Source organism: Salvelinus alpinus, chromosome 10 (assembly GCF_045679555.1).
Source record: "Salvelinus alpinus chromosome 10, SLU_Salpinus.1, whole genome shotgun sequence".
In the NCBI taxonomy this organism is placed as follows: Eukaryota; Metazoa; Chordata; class Actinopteri; order Salmoniformes; family Salmonidae; genus Salvelinus; species Salvelinus alpinus.
In genome coordinates this window covers 24,687,603-24,700,572 of record NC_092095.1, presented here as the reverse complement: position 1 = coordinate 24,700,572, position 12,970 = coordinate 24,687,603, and the positions used below count along the sequence as shown (strand labels likewise).

The following is a 12,970-nucleotide window of genomic DNA, read 5'->3' as shown; positions in this document are numbered from 1 at the left end:
GACCAACACTTTACATGTTGCGTTTATATTTTTGTTCAGTGTGTGTGTGTGTGTGTGTGTGTGTGTGTGTGTGTGTGTGTGTGTGTGTGTGTGTGTGTGTGTGTGTATATATATATATACATACTGTGTATCTATTTACTTTTCTGCTCTTTCGCACACCAGTATCTCTTCTTGCACATGATCATCTGATGATTTATCACTCCAGTGTTAATCTGCTAAATTATAATTATTCGATTTATTGCCTACCTCATGCCTTTTGCACACATTGTATATAGATTCTCTTTTTTTTCTACCATGTTATTGACTTGTTTATTGTTTACTCCATGTGTAACTCTGTGTTGTCTGTTCACACTGCTATGCTTTATCTTGGCCAGGTCGCAGTTGCAAATGAGAACTTGTTCTCAACTAGCCTACCTGGTTAAATAAAGGTGAAAAAAAAAAAAAAAAAAATTATATAACATTCCAACCTGGTTTAGCATTATCTAGTCCAAATATGGCACTATTTGTATCCGTTTCGATCCGTTTCAATGGGGGGGATTTTATTTTGAAGGAGAACACAGGTAAGAGCACTTATTTCGCGGTGACGTGCATTTTGCCCTGCTGCGCGCTTCCTTAACAACTCAACTGTACTCGTGTTCACGTTTATTGGCTCAGAGTGACTCGTTTCCCATATAGGTGATTTTACACTGACCTGGCTCCTTGGAACGGTTTCCAACAACACAATTCACACGAAATGTCTAAATTGGAGCAGGTCCTTGATCTTGAACCACCGTATGATCTCAAATTTAAAGGTAAGATAAGAATACTGTCAGTAGCTAGCTAACGTTACCACCTGTACTGCTAACGTTACAGGCTGTAGTAGACGCTTTCGGGAGTGGTAGCTATCGTTACCACTACAGCTCCCTGGACCGGGGATGTGTAGCTACAACAACCCCACTGACACCGCTCGTATACCGCCGCCATTTTGAGATTGGAGCGAGGATATATGGGCCTGTACCGAGTTACAGAGATATCACTTTAACAGTACTGTACTTTCTAATATTCTAACCAACCCACTGGTTTTGGAAGGCGTATACTCTCTAGATCGGTATGCTAGCTAAGCAACACATTCTGATTCGACCAGACATTCACTTGTTAATTTATTTGCTAGGGTCAGTGGCAAGGCTGTAATTGCGGTTGTGAATGGGAGCAAGCTGGTTGACTGACAGCTCATATGCTAGTTATCCCACACATTGCATACACATTGCATACCACATTTTGCTATGCCCAGATAGTGCATGCATTGTTATAGCTACATATTTATCTGAGCCTAGATACACTCTGTTTTCAATGGGTAATTTTACTAAACAGTAAACAAACTTCCATAATGTGTAGCAACTAGTCTGTTGGTTGTCAATTTTGTGCCCGTGTGCCATTTTCACGTGAATCCATTGACCATCAACACCATCTCCTCTCCCATGCAGGACCCTTCACAGAAGTAGTGACCACAAACCTCAAGCTCAAAAATCCCTCTGACAGAAAAGTATGCTTCAAAGTGAAGACGACTGCACCTCGCCGGTACTGTGTACGGCCCAACAGCGGCATGATTGAGTCAGGAGCCACTGTTACTGTCTCTGGTAAGGCTTTGTATTTGCAGACCTTTGTCAGTGTGCTGCCAAATATGTGAGAGTATCACTCAAGCAACCCCGTTTTGTCAACAACACTAAACAAGAGCAAATTATATCCTGTCACTATTTCCACTATAATTCATTGTGTGGCTTTGTAAATGCAGAAGAATCAAGCATGTACATGTCAAATGCATCTACCAGTAGGCATAGTTGTTGACCCAATTTTGACCCCATATCTTCTGTCTCCACAGTAATGCTCCAGCCCTTTGAATATGACCCCAATGAAAAAAGTAAACACAAATTCATGGTACAGACAATCTTTGCACCATCCACTGCTACAGACATGGACGCAGTGGTACGTTTTCCTGTCAACATTACTACCAAATACACTTTGTGCTTTATTCTAGTGGCTATGTCATCAATGGAAAACCTGCTTTTGTTGATCCACAGATTTCAGTACTGTATTTAAATAGTTCTTTGTGATTTCTCCAGCAGAGGGCAGCAAATAGCATATTACACAGCCCCTGAGTGTTGCATGTTTATTGTTATTCCATCAGCGGTCCCTGTAATCAATTAATCCTTCTATGTTTACCTTATCTTGTACTTGTTGAATCGCCACAGTGGAAAGATGCGAAGCCAGATGATCTGATGGACTCCAAGCTGAGATGTGTGTTTGAACTGCCCTCTGAAAACGATAAAATGGTAAGTAGTGTGTCTAGTAGTAGAAAATAGAACTTCTATCAGCGGCCTTCCAGGGTTCTGGTGTTATACGTCCAATGTTGTACTTTTGTCACGGCCACAGTTCAGTGTTGTCTGTCAATGCATCTTTTTCACATTCTCATAGAGTCTACATGGCTTTCGCTCTCTCCTTACTGCTGTTTGTTCCTTTCTCTGCCTTTTATGTAGGTACAGATTGTTGCCAATATGCGATCTTGTGGATTTTTGTGTGGATAAACTGTAATAACAAGCATTTCTACCTCACAGCTCTCTATGGTCACATCTGAAACACTCACATCATGTAACAATTAGAACTTGTTCCTAGTGGTGACAGGTCAGTTTTGTTGGTTCAACACAGTCATTTATAGCAGTGTGTAATTGGAGTGTATAATGTTTTACCCTACAACCAAAGCAGCAATTGAGAACCACTGAACGCCCCAAAGTTAAAGACATGACCTCTATATATCTATGATCATGCATGCTGCGTGTGCTCCCCCTCGTGCGATAGCCTAGCGGTAGTGCCAGGGAGACCCGTGGTAGCATCATGGCATTCACCACTCCTGGGCAGACCCCCAAGCTCAGCGCCAGGCACCTGAGGGACAGGGCAGCCCCCACCCCCGGAGAGTACCGCACTCCCCTGTGCAGCTGGCACCATCTGGCAGCCCGCTACGACTCCAGCGATCTCCCAGAATTCATGTCAGCTCCCAGCTCAGTGAGAGGCAGGCAGTGGAAGGTTTGTGGCAGAGCAGGAAGTGGCTGTTCAGGGGCAGATTGGGAAGTGTAGTTTACTCACCGTAGGTGGTCACCTCTCTTCTAGTGTAAATTCTGATTGTAGTAGAATAGTTGTCTGATCAGTGCTAAGTATGCTGTACAGGTATGGTTGTAGCTGTGTAACAATGTAATGTTGGATAATGGTTATAGCTGTCATTTTGCCGTTAGGCCCCTAATGACAATGTATCACCTCTTCATACTAATTTCAAACAAATTAAACACGTTTTTAAAAATGTATTTCCATCGATGTAACGGTTTCATGACATTTTGTCTACTCAAAAGCGTGTTGAGTTTATTTGGTTGGCATGTACAGCAATGTCGGGAGGGAAACTAGGTTCCTGGTCACTTTTGTATTTTTTCACTTTGGCTGCTTCCAGAATGATGTCGATGCAACCAAAGCTGCACCCGTCCTCAACTCCAAAGCAGATGGCACGTCGGCGCCAAGGCCCAGCAGCGCGTCCATGGATGACTCTGAGATGAAGAAACTGATGGCTGAGTGCAAGAGGCTGCAGTACGATGTGGGCAAACTCTCAGACGAGAACAGACAACTCAAGGTATGGTCTTAGGTTGTGTGATGTCTAGGGTTGGGGTGATATTAGGATAGTATTATATATTGGTGATAAAAGGTAATATATCCTCATGGCATGGAGACTAATGTTCTTGTAAGATGATATTGGCCTGGGGCTTTGGCTGTGGTAAAGAAGGATGTGTTTATCTTCCTCTCAGGATGAGGGCCTGAGGATGAGGAAGTCCCACCGGTCAGACGACATGGTCACCGGCTCGGGCGCCATGATGAGCAAACAGCACTCTTCCAGCTCCCTCCCCTCGCTAATGGTCGTCATAGCAGCTATCTTCATCGGATTCTTCCTAGGGAAGTTCGTCTTGTAGGAGTGGGGAGGGGGTGGGAGAGAGAGAAGGAAAGCGGGCCGGCATAGCCTCTCATTTGTCTCCCAAGACCCTCAAGGTTAAAGTGTGTGTTATCGTTGACCTGCCATTATCAGTGATAGTGTCAGCTCACTGCGTATGTACATATGTTCTGTGTACCCGAATAATAAACTGGCATCGCCTTTTACAATCTCACACGGTTAGTACACATGTGTGGGAAAACAGAGAGGAATGAGCTTTCTCTGTTTTTTTTTTGTGTGTGTGGGGGGGGGGGGGGGGGGGTGTTCTGTTCAGACGTTCTGTTCTTTTTCTGGGGTGAGGCATCAGGGGAGGGAGGTTTTCTTAACTCAAATTTTACACTTGTTAGAGCATCGATAACAGGCGATTCGGGGTACTGGGTTCAAGACTTTGGTTGAACAATTCTAATGAGTTCTCTTTCACTCTGTGGTTTTAATAAGAGTTGGAATGTTCAGTGTCTTGTATGTTATTTTAATCATTTTAATAAAATGGGATGGGGGGGGGAAACCTTCCAAGCAAAAGACTGCTACATGTTGCTGGATGGCCTCTTACATTGAAATGTTCACTGAATTCTTAAATCCTTAATTTTTCTTGAGGAATGTGAAACAATACAGTATGCTGGGAATATAGGTTTCTCCTTCCATGGACATTTCCTGTTTCCTACTGACACACACAGAATTATTATTACATTTCTTTCTAGATTATTTTTTTTCTTTACACAAATGATATATCCCTCGTGAGGCAAATGTTGACTGAAAAGATCTCTCTGTTCTTGCAGTCCTGTCCCATGGTATTTAACATTGAAATAAAATGTTTAACACTATTTTTGTGGCAGTTTGTCATCTTTGTGCATCTTTTGTCTTTGAGGAAGAGTGAGGCTCGATTCCATTTGTGTTTGGTGTCCTCCATTCCTTTTAACTCAAATTGCATACGCCATGTGATTAACATGCAAATGTCATTGGAGTGAGCTGCATGATACATAGGCTGAGGTTCAACCCCATGGGGCTTGTAAAGGCAATGTTCACGGTAAGTGCTGCATATGTCGGCTCGACATTCCTTAAAAACACGCCACTTCGATACAGCGCCAACTTTTTTTCTAGCAGGTTAGGAGTGTTAAGTTTCAAATCCACAAGCTTGTATATTGACAACCATCATGACTACCTACACAGAGAAAGGAAGAACCCAGTAATAGGGCAAAGAGAGAGAATGCCGAAAAGTCACTTGTATCGAAGTGGCGCGTTATTAGGATGTCCCATGTCGGCTCAATCGAAATTACTTTTAAATGGCATTGTCGACAAAGCGTGATTGGATTGAATCACGGCCATAGACAACTTGTGTTGGGTCGTGTTCTTTAGTGCACACCGTACGAAAACAAGCATTTTTAGTACAGTAGATCATCGTTTCACCTGTCATAGTGTTTCATGCCTACTGAACACGACACTGAATGATAGAATGTAGCAACTCAACATTAATTACATACACTGTATTAAGAGTCTAAAAGTCCAATGCACAGTCAGTGCTGCTCCACAACATGCAGCCACTGCTAACCCTAGCTGAGATGCAGAACGGGTATAGCTGCAATAAGCAGTACTTTGACCACATCCAGCACGCCACCTCTTTCTCCCTGTTTGCAGCAGCTACTCCCCAGCCTATGGAGCTGGTCGGCTTCCCTCCCCCAATCCGTTGGCCCCTGGCCGGCCCCTGTACACTGCACTAGGGGAGCCTGGTAGGAGGTGGCTGTCTTATGGGGCTGGTTAGGGCTGGAGCCATCCGTGGGCCTCTGGCCATTGAAGAGAAGGAGGTGGTCCGCCGAGTCTCGATCCATGCGGAAGAGTTCGTACTCGGTGTGCGGAAGCCGGATGCCCAGGGCGGCACACCCATGGGTGGGGGTGACGTCCTGCTCCAATCCCTGGCGCCATGAGCCCTCGGCCCCGCACTCATTACCCCGGAAGATATTGAGCAGGGAGGTGGTGGCCTGGTCCATGGGGGTCACCCTCATGTGGTCCACTGTGAAGACCAAGAGGGGATAAGGGAGGTTGTTATGCACACTTTAATAATGGCATGATAAGCTGTGATCGTTCATGTATTTTTTCTTTTGACTAACGCCTACCTGTGAAGACAAACTCTGTCCCTCCCAGGACCCTGGTGGAGAGGACTGCGTGGCTGTAGTGACCCCGTGCGTACAGGCTGAATGTGGGGTGTCTGCACACTGGGTCAGAATAATGCCAGTAGTGGCCCTCCCAAGTGCGGTTGTGGTTGTGGAAAACAAAATGGCGGGTGAGGAAGAGGACCCCAGGGCGGACCTCACACCGCTGGCTTACCCATTGGCCCTGTAGTTTGACGGATAGGTTTTCTTCGCAGGGCAGGATGGGAGGATGATGCTGGTCCGCCCTGGCGATGACTCTGCAGATAAGGCAGGTACGCTCATGGTTCTGCAATGGAGAATGTTTTTGAATGTTACATATTGTGAATCAAGAAGGAGAAATACACACACCTGCAAAAGACCTGTGGATGTTGAACCGCATCCCATTTCAATGTGTTACATCCATTGGTGAAATCCAAGGTGAAATAGATATGTCAAAGCAGTTTAATGAGTTACAGCATGGTGATAAATAACATCACTCATGGAAACTGAAATGTCAACAGACAACCAATCATGATGATGAAAAACACAAACAAGGCCATTCAAACTGGAGTCTGTTGTCTGACTCTGACCTGCCCAGCCAACCCAATAAAGGAGAAGAGTGCTGGCTTGGCAGACTGTTTTCTCATGTGTTACTTGGGAGTGTTCCTGGCCCCACTACACATCCTAAATTGATGGCAGCGATGAAAACAATCACCATGGCAAAGAAACAAAAGCTTCTCCCTGGCCTGGAAACTGCACTTGGTGATGGGGCTACTACTCCTCTCTCTCGTCTCTGGACGCGGCTCGTTGGACTTATTAAAAGCAGTGGGTGCCTTCTGTGCCTTGCTCTCAAGTCCTTCATCATCAAACAGAATCAGCCACAGGTGTGTGAGTTTCAAAATGACAATAGCTGGGAATATGGAGATACAGTTGAATAGACAAATAAAATAAGATATTTTCACATCCAAAGCCTCTGTTTTGGATTATTCCAAACCTTTCAACAGTCTGGTTTAGACAGTTCGGGTCTCAATTGTTTTCTCAAGTACACATTGGACTCAAAGATGAACATCAAAGATGACCCATCATACACAATGACTGCTTTTATGGTTTTCGATCCCTGTTTACACTCATTGGGCTGTGCATGCAATCTAGTAAAAAGCCCATCAAGCCCCTCTTATGTAGGGAGCCCATTTTAGAGTGTACTCTTAGTGGTTGAGCATCAGATTAACGCCTTAGCTGAGCGTACTGTATTCATTCAAGGCTGGCTGTAGCTCTACCACCTCCGCTACCATAGAATGAATGAATCACTTTCAACATAACTCGCCTCAGCTTTGAACTTTTAACTAGAGCTCATTTACATTGCCCTGACACATTATAGGCTGGGAGTTGTTTGTGTTGGTTAAAAAAAGACATGCTGGTAGATATATGGGTAAATGCTGCGGGGAGACATAAAAGGGATGGATCCTTTTGTATGACGGAGGAGAGGGAGGAAAGGAGGGAGCTTCTGAACTGAAGGCCTAGTTCCATCTCTCTGGTCAGGCTCCAGTTTTATCCCTCTGCCCTCGATACAGCCTCAGGCGCACACACACTACCACAGAGTAAGGGCAGGAATTCAGAGCACAGCATACTGCGCCACTATTTGCTATTCTCTTTGAAGAGCGGCTGTGGAAAACCAACCAACAGATGATCACTATCGTCCGTGGGTCCGCTCTGCCGCTGGGTTTGCACAATTCATATTCTCTCCCATTTCGTCCAAAATCAAACACAGAAAGTTGTCGTGTACAAGAAGCTACAGACAATACTGTGATTGTTGAAAGAAAATACAAGTACACAGCACTGAAATATGATGTATCACTTACTGTATATGTGTGGCATCAATGTTGCAACAGTTTGTCATCTTCAACATCCACAATACTTTTCAGTTAGTAGGGATTTGATACTTGAAAATGAAACTACAGTATCTGCCAAAAGGGATTCTATCTCAGTGGGTCTCAGTATGTAAGTGATGACCCTGAACATAAAAATACAGTACAACAGATAGAGAATAATATACATTATATATCTCTATGACTCTGACCTTGGTGTTCTGCAGGGGTGGCTGGTAGCTGGAGGGTTTGTGGTGGGTCCTCTGGGCTTGCTCAGTGTGGACATCCCCCAGGAAAAGCTCTTCAGTGTGGTCATCAGGGACCCGGATGCCATGATGGCGGCGCTGCTCCACACGCACCAGCTGCAGCTCATTCATAGTGAAACCCAGCCTGCGGGCACAATCCCTCCCCCGCTCCTCCTCCTCGCCCCACAGGTCATAGCTGATATGGGGCTCCCAGGGCTCCCACGACTCCCCTCCAACCAGGGATGGAGCTCCGCAGCTGGGCTTGAGCCATTGGCTGAGGTTCCTGGCTACCTCAGGGCTGTGGAACACAACCTGGACGCTGTGGAGCTGGTAGTCGGCCTCGGTGCCTCCGCGGACCACCCAGGAGGCCTGGCGCAGGTGCAGCTGGCCCCGGGCGAGAATGGTGTAGGTGGGAGAGAAGCAGCGGTTGTCCCTGTAGTGGAACTGGAGGACCTGGAAGGTGTGGTTGTGGTGGAAGAGATAGGATCTGGTGATGAACTCTGGCCCAGGCCTGACCTCACAGCTGACAGGGGGAAAAGAGCAAAACATGAATGATATTAGCTTAGTGAAATTATTCACTTTTCCAGTATTATGCATTGAGTCAGGTGGGTAACTAGAGTCAAAACTCAACCTTAATTTTACCAGCCAGTTCAACATCTAATCTTTTACCCTAAGAGGTCTAAAGCTGAACCTGGTGTTGTGCCAAGTAGGTTTACATACAGAATAGTATTGCAGTGAACTTAACCCAACACCTAGCAACCTCCTCAAGAAGTGTAGATCTCATGTGTCTACAGCTGCAAGGTCCCGGTTCAAGCTCCAGTCAGGTCTACCCCCTGACTTCGCTACAATATATTGACTATACATTCTTAAAATTATGTACATATTTAATAAAGATTAATAACAAACCCTTTAATGGCGCACATTACACAGTAGATTACCTGGTGGATACCCAATGGCCTGCAATGTTGGGTGGCATATACACTGAGATCTGTCCTCCACCATGGAGGTGCTTGAGCATGTAGTGACACTGGGACGCAACAATAGCGGCATGTCGATCATGCTGCTGCCCATGTTTCCTCCCCAAGGACATGACACTGGCTCTTATGTCAGAGTGAAGCAGAGAGCCCTCACAACCACCTGTAGGAACAGTGGATAAACTGGGATGTCATTAAAACACTTTTAAACAGTTAGAAAACTTGCAATTATGCATTTTTTAGTAGTCTATTATACATTTATGAAAACTATATTATACAAAATAACATGACACTGCATGCTTTGCAAAACATCTATTGCTAAATTATAGAAAATAAAACAAGAATCCACATTTAAAATCGCGTTTTCAAATCATATACGTTTACATTATAGGCTATATCGCCGAATATAGAATATAATACAAATATTTAGGATACATATTAACTTGCAAATACTTCCACCTTAATGTTAAAAACTCACCATTGAAAAGAAAAGCAGTAGAGATAATCAATTTGATCAGTAACATTGTTAGTCTTGACTGAGACGACACTTAAAAAAATATTTAAATTAGGGAAGATTCACTCCAATTTCCATTATAAAGTATTGTTCATCGTCAATGAATTTTATTCCTTCCCATTTGAGTCGTTCATCACCAACCGTTCATTCCAGAATAATCAAATAGATCGTTGAAAATTCCGTTGTCAATCATTCTAAGAAACGTGGCTTGCTGCCCCGATACGAAATCAAACGAGTTCCTTTCAACAATATAGGCTATCAATTCAGCAGTTCTTCAATGTTGCTCTTAGAGAAATGTTATTCATTTTGTTATGTTTCCTCTATCCGATTTTTGTATTTTAAATGGACAGGCGCACTCCTCTCTGTCCTCTGTGTCATAGTTGGAGAACACACACATGAGTAATATTTTCGTAGGAGGGCACTATCATGCTTTGACTCAGTGCCCCCCATCAAACCGATGAGTCAAATCCTAAAGTGAACGTGAGCAAAGTAAACTCCGGCAAGCAAAAAATAACCAGTGATATGCTTGGGCAGTTTAAAAACAACTGTACTATTAGAACACCTAGGTCTGCACTCACAGCACTGTGCCACTGACAATTTGAGCAAAAGTTACAAGATATTTTATAAGGAGCTTTTTCATTTTTCACTTTCATTTTTCACTTGCTGCTTTGGTATCGCATTCCAGACCAGTGGTATAAATGATTATTGATATAAAATACTACACATTCAAATAAATAAATGTTCAAGACATTGCCACAACATACATGAATGCACTGTACAGTAATACAGCAGACACATAATTCTACGTTCTACATTTGACATCAGGCTATTGCAATACAAATGCAATAACCAATGCACTCACTATTTTTATTGAAATCTCCTGGGTTATGAATTATTTGGTGGAATATAAATATGCCTTGCAGTTGAGTAGTGAGAAGGATATTTGTCAGTGTGTGGTCAAAAATACCTCTCACTCCAATCTGTCCTCATCTGTATTTCCTCAGTGACCTGATGGGTTTTTCAGCCACATAAATCATTTATCAGTTTGGTTGAGTAAAAACATACAAGAAGCCTACAGTATGAAATCCTGCTCCTGAAGTAAACAGTAAAGTCGATGATCCACCCAAGCTTTTTATCCTAACATTGTGAAGTCCAATAGCAAGATTCTGCAAATGGATTCCTCTTTCTTTCTTTGTTTCTGTCATTTGCCCTCTCCATTATAATGTTATTGCAGTTAGAGAATCAACGCATGCACTGAGATAATATATATTTTGATTCATTGTGTCCGCACACATTTATAATGTATCGATGTAAATAATACATAGTGGGTTCTAAATAATTCTATTTACAATATCACTACCAATCATTATGGCCAACCTGGTCTCAAAGCATTTCGTATTATTCTGTACGCAAATCAGAGACACACCATTTAGTATGATTTGTTACGTTTCGTATGGTATGTCTTAATTTGTGGATGCCCATCACACATTTTGTATGATATGTTACAAATTCTAATTAGCTGGCTAACGTTAGCTAGGCTTGGTGTTAGGGTTAAGGTTAAGTTTAGGAGTTAGGTTAAAGGGTTACGGTTAGGGTTAGGGTTAGCTAAAAGGGTTAAGGTTAGGGTTATGGGAAGGGTTAGCTAAAAGCATTAGGGTTAGCTAACATGTTAAGTACTTGCAATGTAGCTAAAATGCTAAAGTATTCCATGATGAGATTTGAACTCGCATCCTTTGGGTTGCTAGATGATCGCCTTATACGCCCACCCATCCATGCTGACCAAACACTCTCTCATTTTGCCTTAAGTAACCATCTGTCTTATATAACCATACCAAATGTAACAGATCATACCAATTTGAGTGTCCCCGGATTTACATTGTCTATGAGACCAGGGTTTAAAATTTGATATTCATGTTCTAAAAGGTGCTGCCTGGTCAATCCGACGTCTACATTGGCCATACAGCATTTACTGTGATGCGGCCTTCACAGACGTCAGAACAAACATACCTTCTGCGCTTCGCGGCGCATCACAGAGCTGTTGTGAAGGAAGTTGTCAAGGAAGTGAGTCTGTGTTTATACAGGACCTACCCCTCTCACCTACCTTCAACCAATCATGTCAATGCAGAGCTATATGGAGTCCTCTGCATTGTTTAAAATTTAAGAGGAGCACTGCAATGTGGTACGGAGATCAATTTGGCCTCTGAGTGCCTCCTGAGGCTCCGCAATTGCGTCACACCATCCATATGGCGCCTCCGGCCACATTTTCGGATCAAGCATAAATTGGATTTAAGTCGCAGAAGGTCTCACCTTAGTGTGCGTATGTGTAGTGGGAAGAGACTGCTCCTTGTGCTCACTGGGCGCCTGCCAGCCTGCTAGCACAGCCTAGCACTGGCTCGCCCAAACCCTTAAGGGAACCTAAGCATATTTAACAAGACCAAAATATACTTACTATGGGCATTTGTGTTGCTAAATGAAAACATGCTTGCGTTGGACGCCACTTTGATGCTCAAAGGGGTAAAATGCAACACGAGAAAGTAGAAAAATAAAATTTTATGTCCATGACTGGGAATGTCTTGAATGAGCACTGAGTATTGGCATTGATGAAGGCATTGAAAGGTTCTGATATCAAAACTCAGTTTGTGGTGTAATTAATTGAGGCGTTAAAAATGTTTCCTCAATGGACAAAGAGCTATTAAGATTAGTCAACCAGCTATAAAGTCCCAGTGTTTAAACCCACACCAATCACTGACTGACATCCAGCCACATCTTCTCCATCCCCCATCCCTTCCTTCCACATATTGATACATTTTTACCAATACAGTGATGTAGTGGTGACTGGAGAAGTGTGTATACTCTAATTTTGTCCAATTCTTTTTTAGAGTAGCTACCCTTTAATTCAAGTGCGCAGGCACCTAGTACTGTTGTTTGATTAGCGTTGTTTTTGTAGCACATGAGATGGAGTTTTCAAAAGTATGGCGTATACCATCCACTACACCCCTGCACCAATGTTTCAACTTGTTTCAATGAAACAAGGATTTGTGAATTACCACTACCCATTTCATAATGTTGACTGTTAGGTGCACTTTGGGCTGGTTTCTTGGACGCTGGACACAAAATAATCTTGGACTTACTCCGTTGAAGGACAAGAGAGAGTGTGAGTGAGTGTCTGTGAGGAGATGAAAAGAGCAGCTGTGTCTGTGGTTCCCCACAGGACTCCTCTCCACTCGGGGGGATCTGGAGGCCGATTAG

General features: G+C 43.5%; 2 protein-coding genes across 2 annotated transcripts; one reads left to right on the top strand and one right to left on the bottom strand.

Annotated features, from left to right (window-relative positions):
• Positions 1-586: 586 nt before the first annotated feature.
• Positions 587-4,821, top strand: LOC139531794 (vesicle-associated membrane protein-associated protein A-like). Its single transcript, XM_071328641.1, has 6 exons — positions 587-791; positions 1,464-1,616; positions 1,859-1,962; positions 2,229-2,309; positions 3,473-3,649; positions 3,822-4,821. The coding sequence occupies exons 1-6, from the start codon at positions 734-736 to the stop codon at positions 3,981-3,983; spliced, it is 735 nt and encodes a 244-aa protein (XP_071184742.1). The 5' UTR covers positions 587-733; the 3' UTR covers positions 3,984-4,821.
• Positions 4,454-10,165, bottom strand: LOC139531790 (protein APCDD1-like). The gene is made up of 5 exons (XM_071328634.1): positions 9,686-10,165; positions 9,172-9,370; positions 8,201-8,756; positions 6,109-6,430; positions 4,454-6,005 (listed from the first exon to the last, which is right to left on the bottom strand). The coding sequence occupies exons 1-5, from the start codon at positions 9,729-9,731 to the stop codon at positions 5,548-5,550; spliced, it is 1,581 nt and encodes a 526-aa protein (XP_071184735.1). The 5' UTR covers positions 9,732-10,165; the 3' UTR covers positions 4,454-5,547.
• Between the last annotated feature and the right edge of the window lie 2,805 nt (positions 10,166-12,970).

What these genes read in the sequence shown, in the direction of transcription:
- LOC139531794 (XM_071328641.1), top strand. Translation starts at nt 734, where the DNA reads ATGTCTAAATTGGAGCAGGTCCTTGATCTTGAACCACCGTATGATCTC. An exon ending in CTACAGACATGGACGCAGTG is followed by an intron (nt 1,963 to 2,228) that starts GTACGTTTTCCT and finishes GAATCGCCACAG; the next exon opens with TGGAAAGATGCGAAGCCAGA. An exon ending in ACGAGAACAGACAACTCAAG is followed by an intron (nt 3,650 to 3,821) that starts GTATGGTCTTAG and finishes TCTTCCTCTCAG; the next exon opens with GATGAGGGCCTGAGGATGAG.
- LOC139531790 (XM_071328634.1), bottom strand. Translation starts at nt 9,731, where the DNA reads ATGTTACTGATCAAATTGATTATCTCTACTGCTTTTCTTTTCAATG. An exon ending in TACTGCTTTTCTTTTCAATG is followed by an intron (nt 9,371 to 9,685) that starts GTGAGTTTTTAA and finishes CTGTTCCTACAG; the next exon opens with GTGGTTGTGAGGGCTCTCTG. An exon ending in GACAGAGTTTGTCTTCACAG is followed by an intron (nt 6,006 to 6,108) that starts GTAGGCGTTAGT and finishes TGGTCTTCACAG; the next exon opens with TGGACCACATGAGGGTGACC.